The sequence below is a fragment of the Thunnus albacares genome, chromosome 6 (assembly GCF_914725855.1).
Source record: "Thunnus albacares chromosome 6, fThuAlb1.1, whole genome shotgun sequence".
NCBI lineage: Eukaryota > Metazoa > Chordata > Actinopteri > Scombriformes > Scombridae > Thunnus > Thunnus albacares.
In genome coordinates this window covers 24125678-24137338 of record NC_058111.1, presented here as the reverse complement: position 1 = coordinate 24137338, position 11661 = coordinate 24125678, and the positions used below count along the sequence as shown (strand labels likewise).

The following is an 11661-nucleotide window of genomic DNA, read 5'->3' as shown; positions in this document are numbered from 1 at the left end:
ATTATACATGTTATATTCGTATATAGTAGCTTTAAGCTATATTGTAGTTAGACATTTCGGACAGGACTACAACTACCAGAACTCCAAACGGCACAGTTGTTTGTAACTTCCGTGTTATACGTGCTTGAGTTCCCCGCCTTTTGAGTATGCAGCAGTGTCCTCGGGACGTCGCCTTAACAACAATATCACTGACGTTTGTTAATTTGACGCTGTATAACGGTTTTCTGAGAGACTTTATCTGAACATGTAGCTAACTACTCACTAATATACCCTTCAAATTAACCGACAGGCCGTCATGTTGCTGCCGTCCGACGTCGCTCGGCTTGTTTTGGGTAAGTCAGGTCGGTCGTGGCAAAGCTGTGAGTTAGCTGTAGCATTAGCCAACAATAAACTGTAAACACGGCGGCTTAAAGCTTACAGTCCTTAACTGTTAGATAGACATCAGTCTGCGATAAACCTTTTCCAGCTAACAGTATAGATTCACAATTTTTCAAGTCTGTCTTAAAACAACAGTCAGGAGCCCAAATGAAAACTGAAAGAGATTTTCTTTTTTTGCTGTAATCATTCCTGCTGTTCATACTGATCATAAGAGGATCCCATCTTAATGCACTTATAATGCAAGTGATGGGGGGGACAAAATCCACAGCTTGCTTATGTGCAAAGATGTATACAAGTTTACCTGAGGCTAATATGAAGCTTGAGCCCAAATGAGTCAAATCAAGTGGATATCGTTCAATTTTACAGTCTTTTTAGCGCCAAAGTTCCTCTTTTTGTCACTATTTTTCCACCACAGCTCAGCAGGGAAACACAAAGTGGGATTTTGATGATACAAAGGCTGTAAACGTGGCAGAACTTGATATGACTTACTCAGACTGCTGAAGCCTCATATAAGCTTCAGATCAACTTTTAAATGCATTTTTGCACAAAATGACTGCGTGGACACACTGTTGATTTTGTCCCCCATCATTTATATTGGAAGCACATTTGAAGGGGATCTTTTAACAGCCAGTATGAGCAGGAGGAATGATTACATCAAAGAAAACCTCATTCAGTGGATACTTGATTGTTGCTTTAAGACAACAGACTATCATTTAATGTCCTTCACCAGGGTATCTCCAAGAAGAGGGACTGTCTGACACAAGCCAAGCATTCATTCATGAGAGCCCAAACCTGAAAGAGTATGCTGAGCACACCACAGGAGATGGGACGATTCCTGCTTGTGTTTTTGTAAGTTCCTGTGAGAAGCCCTATTAAACACTGTTCAGTTAATGTTATGTGCTTAAAGGTACACATTGCATGTATGATTTATTGTTTTTTTCTCCCCACACTGTTGCAGTCTGTCTTTGGGAAGGGCTTAACAACTATCTTAAATGAGTATGTGGCTGCCAAAACAAAAGGTGAGATTACCTGACATAGTCCTCATTACTAAATTTACCATTTATAATATACACTTGTTCATGTGTCATGTTTGCGTTGTGGATTTTTTCTCATTATTTTCAACAGAGTCTTGTCATGAAGTACCCGCCATGATGACCTCGCTGTGGAAAAAGCTGGATTTTACACTCAACCAAATCAAGTAATTAGCTTCATATTTAATTGAAATTACTCAAACTGCTTTAAATCAAACCTGACAGTGACTGCTTTTTTATGCAAAGCTAGCTTTCAGTCAACTCTTCATCACAGATCACTGTTACATTACTTTTTATGTTTTGTATCTCTCATCAGGTCATTGCAGAATTCGCCAGCTATATCAGCATGTCAAAGTAGTAAGTCTGTCACAAGTTTATTCAGTTAGAAAAGGGGTTTTCAAGTATAAATATTTTGTTGCTTCCATGCACTCAAATCCTTTGTCTTTTAAGTGCCAAATGCTGAGAGATTTGCCCCCACCCATGAATATTTTGTACTTTTGAATAATATTTTTTTTCTTACAACTGTTTGTATGGCAATGCAGCTGAAAGCACCAAGTACTTGTAGAGTCTGCTAGGATGATGTATTGATGTTCAGCTGTACATATTGGAAAAAAATTAGACTAGCTGAAAAATGGCTTCCCTATTCAGAAGCTTATTGTGATTATGGGGCTGTTGAATAAAGCATTGAATATTGTAGCATTTAGCATCAGCATATAAACCCCAACCAACACAAGTAAATTCTCAATATGTGGTTAATACATTTAGCTTCATCCATTCTTGACACAATAGTCAAAAATGATTGTAGATATAAACAGAAATATAACTTTGAAATATCACTTGGATTGTCTGATTTCTGTGTTTGCTGAGGGTTTATATATTTAGGCTGTCTTTGATTTACCAACTTGTGTCCTTTACAGCTCGTTCACGCATTGGAGTGGCAAACATGGCTAGACAACGGATCTTGACCCTGCCTTCATCTGGCAGTGTCGTCTGCTCCACAGTCTCTGAAACAGGCTCCATCATCAGCCCTGTGCACACCTCACACAGCATGCTTGGCCACTCTACTCCTGTGAGCTTCACTGGTCCGCACACCAGAGTACTTCTTGGCAGTGGCACACACCCGCAGATCCATGATGGCAGCCGAATACTAAATTCGCCCAGTCAGTATCATAAAACATACTGTAGCTATATATATATATACACACACACACACATTTATAATGTAGTTGAGGTGGCAGTTTTGTAGGTTGTGGTGATTGTCCTTAGTTTTTAGTTGCTCTTCTATGAAGGGTTAAATTATTTCTCTAAATAAATATTCACTTTTGTTTGATGTTCTTAGCAGTAGTCATTTCCCTACTGTGATGATGTAACATTTCTGATTTAACACAGTAGAAATATTGATATTTTCTTTGACTAAAGGTCTGTTTTATGAACACAGATTAACAATCCAAGCAGCTAATCATTTATAGGTTGATGACTTGAGAGATTTTCCTTGTATCAGTTTATTGTATTTTTGCATCACAAGAGGTCATGAACCAAAACAAAAGCTTTTGTATAATGTGTGAAATAATGTGTCCTTTACAGGGGATTCACCCATGCAGATAATAGTTTCAGAACATCGGATAAATCCAGGCCCGATGTCTCCTGGACGACGGAAATGGTAAGGATGACTGTTGTTACAGTTACAGTCATTGATACCTGCACATTATTCAGACAGCACTGAAGAATGTCCTAGTAACCCACAACATTGGAAAAATAACTTTTTTGGGTCACTAGCTAAGAAGTGCAAAGCTATGGGTAGTGTTGTATGTTGGAATATCATAAAACACAAAAATAATACACAAAAAAATGGTAAATTCACATGATTAGAGATGTTGTTGCTATTCAGCTTTCGACCATGATGCACATTTTGAAACACAGGTGTAACCAAAAACAATTACAATTTCTGGATGTCATTTAAGTGTAGTCCTTTTTCAGGACATTTTGATGTGTAATTGCAGGAAAAGCACATAAATAATATTAATGATGACTGTTTAATTCAGGTGTGCCAATGCCATGACAGTTAGTCAGCATGCATAATAACGTGGAAATGGCACACCTAAATGAAAAGGAGTCATAATTGTTGTATTTAGTTGCACCTGTGATTTTACTGCAATCACTGTTTAACCTGGCCTGGTTTAAAAAATCCAGATAAAAGCAGACATTTTGACTTGTTACAAGCACAGGTGTTACTAATAATCTTAAAGTAAAGATGGCTCAGTTTTATTTACGTGTCCCAGTAAGTTGTGACAGTGTGACTGCATGCCCAAAAAGCAGCAACAGAATTCAGCCATTAAGTTTATTCTTTTCATACTGTGACATGTCAAAATATCTTCTGTGAAAAAGACTTATGTTATTATCACCTTACAGTTTGTAAATTAATAAAAATAAGACTTGTGAATCTTAATGTTTTGTTTTGTTTCACGTTATGAGAGGTGTTTTTATTGTTGTGTCCAACTTAATAATCTTTTCTGCTGCCTTTGGGGACACTACCAGGAAGAGGACTGGTGCTCCGAGTGGGTCCAGTGGACCTGGCAGATCCTCCGTGACTGTCAGTAACCTCGGCGCAGAACCGCAGCCTGAAGAGGTCGTTGATGAGAACTTCCCTGTAAATAAATCTCAAATTAAGTGATTAAGTAATCATTAATGTCTCTTTGTTTGGTTCTCCTTAACATTGGTAACTTTTGTAACATTTGTTGGGCATCTTAAGTAGATGTTTTAGTTTGAGTTCAGAATGTTATAATGCTACACACAAAGAGCAATAAAGCTGTTAGACAGGACTTTAAAAGTACTTAAACTTGTTTTCAGCTCTGATTTTGGAGGGGTAAAAGAAATTAGTATTCATCTTTTTTAGATTCATGAGTTGTATATTTTTTTCACATTAAATGTGTGTCTTCACAGCAACTTGTTATACAAAATGCACGTGACAAGATTTTGGGAGACAGATCATTACAAGAGAAGCTTGCTGAAAACATAAACAAAATCCTTGCCAAGTAAGTGTTGCATTGAAACTCCCTCATTGCTTTTATGTTAGGTTTGTTGAGATTGGTGACTTCTGATTTTGTCAGTGGTATTAAAAGTTGCAGCATTATAACATAGCTGGACTTCTTCCCTGTTTCATCTTTAATCTCAGTGAGCCAACCCCCCAAACATCAAAGGCCCCGTCAAGCACAGTGGAAGCAGACCAGTCTATAGATGAAATCCTAGGATTACAGGTGCTGATATACTTAACTACTGAATATCTATAAATTTATAGTCTTTCTTTAAAAATATTCGTCATTAACATTTGTCATAAGCACTTTTTCACACTTAACCTATTTTCCTGTGTGTTATATGTTTTCCTGACCCATGTCCCCTTACACAGGGGGAAATACATATGAGTGACGATGCCATCCATGACATTTTGGAGCAAACAGAGTCTGACCCAGCTTTTCAGGCCCTCTTTGACCTCTTCGATTACAGTAACTATTACTTACAGTGTTTTTAAAAAGCAGTCACTGTTGTGCAGAGTTCTTCTTAATCTATCACAGTTCTTTTCGGTCTACCATGTGTGATGGCATAGTTCAACAGTTTTTTATGTGTGTTTGCAGATAAAACCAAATTCACTGATGGAGAACCAGGAGATGGAGATATTAGCAGTAGCCCAGAGGAGAGTGATACTGCTGGACCGTCATCTACAGTCATACCCCTTCAGAGTGATCCAGGTATTTATTCAATTTAAAGTGGGCTCTCCTTTAAATACATTGACAATAGTTTGGGTACACTTAGAGTTAGATTTAGATTGTTCATTGTGTGGATTTGTGACAAAGTCAAAATTGTTACACCCTTACTGAAGACAGAGCTTTCTGAAATACACAAGTAGAGACAGAGAAATCATTGAATCTTTAATGTTGTTTTGCAGGTACTACACACAGAGATGCTAATGCTTCAGATACGACACCCATCACAGCGAAGACGAGAGGTGTACAAGAGCGCAAGACCAGAAAGTCAACTGCGCCCATCTTGTTAAAGAAAACGGTTCTTGGCCCCAGCGGTAGAGCATCCAGAATCGAGAAAAGTTCGGCCAAATTATTAGTGAGTCATGCAGAGCACCGAGGTGTCTTATCTGGTGCAGCGGGCTTGAACAGAAAAGAAAAAGGCTCACTCTTCGATAGCAGTGTTGGAGTAACACCAATGGATATTGATGAACCATTGAATACGCCTCCCCCTCCGTCAGACAGCATGGCTCCTCAGGAGGCACTCGAGCCTGCCACAAAAGACAGTTTCCCCACCTCAACAGCACTCAGTGTATCAACCACAGATCCCTCATCGAGAGCTACTGCTGCAACAGATACAGCATCAACCTCTAATGGAAACAAAAGACAGGACAGTAAACAAGCACAAGGATCGAAAGAGGGACCTGCTACAGCCCTGTCTTCAGTTCTGAGTAGTCAGCCTACTTTTGTGTCTTCTGTACAAGTTGAACCAAACAACACTCCAACAATGACTGCTGACCTGCCTCATATGTCTGTTTCAAGCAGTGGAGGAGAAACTCAACCAGTATCTATTCTCTCTTTAACACCTGAATTTGCCTCCTCCACATTTACAGGTGCCACAGTTACAGCTGCATTTAACTTGCCCTCATCAGCTTCCACTGCTGCACCTTTTGCAGCAACACTTGGTATACCCACATCTGCTTCTACCTCTACAACTCTTACAGCAACACCTGCCTCATCCACACATACTTCACCTCCATCCTCCTCCTCCTGTGCCCCAGTCACTGCAGCATCTGATCCAGTGATCACCAACCATAGTGCTCCAAGCAAGGCTGCAGGTGATTCCAGTAATATAGTTTCTTTAAAGATCATCATTAGTGATAACCAGGATGAAAATTCTGCCACTGACACAGCCTTGAATCAGGCAGTTTCTAGTATTTCTGGGGACAAGATACCTACGATCTACCTTTCCTCTCCAGCTAAATCCCCCAGATGCCCTGGCACACCAAAAGCCAACTTGGACGAGACTGCACAGGCAGTTAGTGGCTTACAAAGCTCTGAGGCACAGGCTAATCCTCTCAGCAGCAGTAAGGCTGGGGCAGTAGTTGCGTCTCCATTGACAGGGACTTCACAAGCCCAGCAAAGCTACATAATTCAACTACCCCTGGACGCCACCAACCCTACCCTCCAAGGAGCCACTGCCAGCTATTTCCTTGTGACTGAACCTCCGACTAATGATGCTCAAGCCAGACAGGTGCTAGTGCCTGCTGGTGTCTCAAAGGGACAGCCTTTTCACACAAGCAGCCAGTATGGTGTGACCACACCGAATCGCTCTAAAGGCTACCCTACTGGTAAGAGACAACAGGCGACAACAGTGGGTCATTGTAATAGACATTGATCTCACTCTAGTATCACTGGCTGTGTTATTGTAACTGTGACTGTTGATGTAAATTTTGTTATTTTTGTATGGGTTTGTGGTGTTCTTAAGCTCACTTTGCTCTAAACTCACTGTCGAGGGGCCGTTTTTCCCCTTCATGCAATATAGGCTTGATAAAATACAAAGTGCTGCTTTTGCCCCAATTGTAAACAGGTGATAATTCGAAGTACTCTACTGTGAAGTTGTCCACCATGTGTGTTGACATGAACATGTAGTTTTGCGGTTTGCAGTGGGGAAAAAAAATCAAAATATTGAAACCTTTTAGTCATTATTGCCTGACGTTGACCAGTCAGGACAGGTTATATCGATAGACAAAATGAATAATTCTTTATGGTTTATCTTTTGCAACTGGTACAATACAATGTATTGAGGTAAACATAAGCATGCACTAAATGAAAATTTCATTCGACCTCCCCAAACTAACATTTCAAGGACATTTTTATTGCATCTCCCTTGTTGCATTTCTGTTGACAAATTACAGAAACACTAAATCTATTTATTTTGTATTTGCAAGACTGAACAATGACATTTTCAAGAGTGGAAGTAGTGCATGTATTTCCCTTTACTTACAGACAGTGCTACTTTATCAATTCTAAATAAATAAATGTAAAATGTTGAAGGCAATAACATTCAAACACATTTTTAACATTAGCAAAAAACATTACCTTTGGGCAACAGATGCCCACCAGGTTTATACGTGATGCACTTTGGAGCTGCGTACTTCCCCTATCGTGTGTTGTCCCTGTCTTTCTTGTCCGTTGCCTACAATCTGTCAAGCCTATTACTTCTATCTTTAATAATATTGGTATTATTACAAAAACAAATGTGGTGTTCTTTACTTGCAGGGTCACCACTCATCTTACCATCACCCATTAAGCCCATGATGCTTCCTGTGTCTGTTATGGGGCAGAACACTCTGTCGAAGGTCCAAATGGTGTCCAATCAGGTAACATAACTTAATCTGCAGTTCGTAAATTGGGAGTCAAAAGGTATCGCCATTGTCAGCAGGAGAATAGAACAATCATTCTGGTGACCCTCCAACCTTTTATCCACCATTCTGCCCCTTGGAGGAAATATCTCTTTGACCAACATTTTTTTTTTTTTGTATTTTTGTATCTTGGAGTCTAACAGGCTGCTTTCAATTAATTTTACTCACGTTCATGCTCTCTTAAGGATAACCCCATTTCTGTTTTTGGACTACTTTGTGAGCTTGCTTCTACGGCCACCCTCAGTTCAAATTGTCACCTTTATGAATTTTGGTTCCCAAAGCGCTAATAAATATTGTTGTATTTACAGCTTGTTGCAATACCAAAACCAGTGTCGGTACAGCAGCCTGAAACTGTCAAGCCCAAACCTTCCACAGTGGCGGTCAAACAGTCTACAGCTGGTGGTAAGTTAACTTGGAGCAATGCTCCCTGCCTGCTAGAGGTATTTGATGCTTAAAATGGCTGAAACCTCCTCAAACGTATCCTTGACTTATGTTACCAAATGGTTTCTAAGTGTTACTCTATTTAATAGTTATTTCTCTGACTTAATTTCTCTTAATTCCAGGTGCTGAGCAAAATCTTGTTGGTAAGGTGATTCAACCCTTGTCGGCAGAAAACACAGGCCAGCAGACTTTGCTAAGGGGCGCCAGTCCTAGTCATAGGAGAATTTTATGTTTTGAGTCTTCTGCAGAAGTTCAACTACAGGCTGCTAAAACAACAAGGAACACCACACCCCCAGCTGTAAATACATCCACATCACAATCTGTCACACAGACTGAAAAAGATACTTCAGAGACGGGCCCTAGAACAAAGCCTACTATCCTGGGTGGTAACAAGCCCAAAAGGAGGGTCCAGACTGTCCGATGCTCAGCAGATCCTCAGACTGGAGTAGGGTTGGTAAAAGAGACAGAAAAGTCCATGCTTCCACAACAGCAACACAAAGATCCTACGAAAAAGAACTCTTGCAAACAAGATCATAACATCCATAACCAAGAACCTGATACTGCAATAACCAGCAGGGTTGATGCCTCAAAGCCTGAGTCTTTGAAAAAGTCAGAATCAGGAAGGAGATCAAAATCTATCGACAGGAAACACAATCATGATAAGAATAATGATGAAGCAAAATCTAAGGATTCTCATAGCTCTAGGTCATCGTCCTCTGATTCTGCACTGAAATCAGGAAGTAGTAAAGACAAAGATGAGAGCAGCAGGAAAGAACCTGCAGAAAAAGGTCCTGCTAAATCACGTGAGGGGCGTACAGAGAAGAGGACTCCCTCTCAGGAGATGCCAAATGTGATGGCTAACAAGGAAAATGAAATGAAGGGTAGCTTACAAGAGCAACAACAGTCAACACCTTCCTCCTCAGCACCAAGAGACTTTAGCCCTTCAGCTGTCACCCAGACTGCATCCAATCCCCAGTCTAAGGCTGCAAAAGCTCCCTCAAAGACCAGCTCTCTGGCCAAACAGGCAGCCGAGATGCTGCAGGGCATTCAGGGGCTCAACTCTCCTTCTACCCCAGTTAAGAGACCAGGAGTCAGTGGTACAGACCTTACTCTTCCTCGGACCCCGGCGACAGGCCGGAACCAGGAGGAGTCCATTGACTGTTCCAGGACTCCTTCCCGACAGAAAATGGGTAAAGATGGAGAGGGAACACCCAAGAATACCATGCCTCCCAACACCCCAGATGTCCCCAGCTGCAGCCCTGCCAGTGAGGCTGGCAGTGAAAACTGCATTAATATGGCTGCTCACACACTAATGATCCTCTCACGTGCTGCCATTGCCAGGACAGGCACTCCACTAAAGGACAGTTTGCGTCAGGAGGGAGTAGGTGAAAAGTCTCCCACAAGCTCAAAGAACTCTAAGAAGCGCAAGCAGTCTTCTCCCACAGCCAGCCCTCCTTCAAAGAAGGACTCAAAACAGTCCCCTGGCAAGAAGAAAGACCGGGTGAGTCAGGTATTTGCTATTCATTAGATGTGTTTAAAATGCTTTAAAGGTTTCTTAAAAGGTCCCTGTTTTGAATGGCTCTGCTTCAGCTGCAGGCTTTTTTCAGATGCACTTCGTCTCTAAGATTACTTGCCGGTGTAGCTGACATCATCAGCAAACATTACTAACTCCCACAACTCTACAAAGACTACCAACATGCTCTAACTCTTGCTGTCTTTAGTACTTTAGTTTGATATCATGGCATGTGAACATGGTAATGTTCTAAGGTTAAAGCACAGCCATAGCTTAGCTGATATAGCAGCTAAAGCCTACAAAGGACAGCTGAACCTGGCTAAGTTTAAATGAATTTCATCTTTGTTGTAACCTGACAAATGCAGCTCAGACGGAACATTGAGCTGAGTCAGTGATTGGAAAGACTAAATTGCCTGTAGGTGTGTCTGTGTGCCTGTGTTAGCCAATAGACAACCAAACAGCCCAGTCCCCCCCCCAATAGAGAATCAGCAGTTTAGAGAATGAATGATTTAGGTCACATTGCTTTTCTTTTGGCGCCACCCTCAGGCCAAACCTCACACTTGTCTAATTATAGTAAGGAACTCGGAATAGTGGCGGTGACCTCTAACTTACATCCATCCAGTTTTGTGTTCTGTTGTACAATTAGCATTATGACCAGATGGGGGCACTAGAATAGCTGTATAGTTTGTCATGTATGTGGGAATTTGATCAGCCTTTTGCTATCAGTCCAATTCATTGAACTTGTTAATGAAGTTGTTATGCATGTCTAATGAACAATTCAATTAAATGAAAAGGAAAATTTGATGTCTTTTTGCTTTTTTTCTGCATGTAATTCTGATTCTTTGTTTAAATTCTGCAGGAAAAGAAGAAACTTATAGATTGCTTTCCCCATGACTTGGACGTGGATAAGTTCCTCTCTTCACTTCACTACGATGAGTAAAACCGGACACACCAACAGGAAAGGATTACCATATCACTACCTGCTTAAGTTACTATCCAGGAATAAAAACAAGCCATCTGCTAAACCGGTGCCTATGATTCCTATTAGTAACCTAGTCTGAGCCCTTATAAGCTCTAATATCTCCTTCAGCCAATGAGGGACTTTGATTCGTCTGACTAGTTTACAGTGTGGGTGATACGGATAAAATCCTGTTGGATGCAGCAGCAGTAGGACAACCATGGCAATTTCTTCCTTTTTCATCCTCATGCTCACTTCTGTTTTAATCATTGTTTTGTACTACAACAAATTTAGTACAGATTTGTATTTGAGCACTTTGACATAACGGGTGGATGTTGATAAAATGGGTGACTCAAAGCATTTCCTTGGTCAATATTTGACTCCACTTTGATGAATCCAGCTAACTGTAATTTTAGTAACTGAATTAAGAGCTCTCAATATTGTATTTTAGGCAGAAACGTGTATAGTTTCACTTCTTGTTGTTTTGTTTTGGTAGAATCAGACATACTCAGCGTGAAAATGGCTGTAACTGTTCAAATTTGCCTACACAGGCTTCATTCAATGTTGTAATAAAACAAAGAAACAGTCTTGAGTGTTTTTTCCTCAGTTTACACACATTGGCCCAGTTCCAGTGTAAAAATCTGAACCTACAGAGGCTTTATTTAGCATCACATGCACTCTCCAAAAATGTGTGAATGGTGGAGGATGTTTGAGCCCAATATGTTGTATATGGAGTGAGACAACACTTGGAGGTAGAGTGATTTCTGAGGCCAGGAAAATGAAAGGCTTGTATTTCATATGTAGCTCAATTAAATTGGTGTCCATTGCTCACTGTCTGAATATAGTATATGGCCTATATACAGTCTGCCACAATGCAGATGTGTGAGAAATCCATCAAGCA

General features: G+C 40.6%; 1 protein-coding gene across 3 annotated transcripts; it reads left to right on the top strand.

Annotated features, from left to right (window-relative positions):
• The first annotated feature begins 104 nt into the window (after window positions 1-104).
• Window positions 105-11347, top strand: npat (nuclear protein, ataxia-telangiectasia locus). 3 transcript variants are annotated; one of them, XM_044353181.1, is made up of 18 exons: window positions 105-332; window positions 1109-1227; window positions 1337-1397; window positions 1504-1576; window positions 1726-1766; window positions 2327-2569; window positions 2994-3069; window positions 3945-4056; window positions 4350-4441; window positions 4582-4663; window positions 4813-4909; window positions 5039-5152; window positions 5350-6774; window positions 7706-7806; window positions 8157-8250; window positions 8412-9790; window positions 10662-10744; window positions 10814-11347. In XM_044353181.1, exons 1-17 carry the CDS (start codon window positions 296-298, stop codon window positions 10740-10742), a joined length of 4227 nt encoding a protein of 1408 aa, XP_044209116.1. In that variant the 5' UTR covers window positions 105-295; the 3' UTR covers window positions 10743-10744; window positions 10814-11347. The 3 variants fall into 3 exon arrangements, with proteins under 3 accessions (XP_044209116.1, XP_044209117.1, XP_044209115.1); XM_044353182.1 differs by having other exon boundaries at window positions 106-332; window positions 3945-4035; window positions 10662-11347; XM_044353180.1 differs by having other exon boundaries at window positions 106-332; window positions 10662-11347.
• Window positions 11348-11661: the final 314 nt, after the last annotated feature.

What these genes read in the sequence shown, in the direction of transcription:
- npat (XM_044353181.1), top strand. Translation starts at nt 296, where the DNA reads ATGTTGCTGCCGTCCGACGTCGCTCGGCTTGTTTTGG. An exon ending in TCGTTGATGAGAACTTCCCT is followed by an intron (nt 4,057 to 4,349) that starts GTAAATAAATCT and finishes GTGTCTTCACAG; the next exon opens with CAACTTGTTATACAAAATGC. An exon ending in CTGGCAAGAAGAAAGACCGG is followed by an intron (nt 9,791 to 10,661) that starts GTGAGTCAGGTA and finishes TAAATTCTGCAG; the next exon opens with GAAAAGAAGAAACTTATAGA.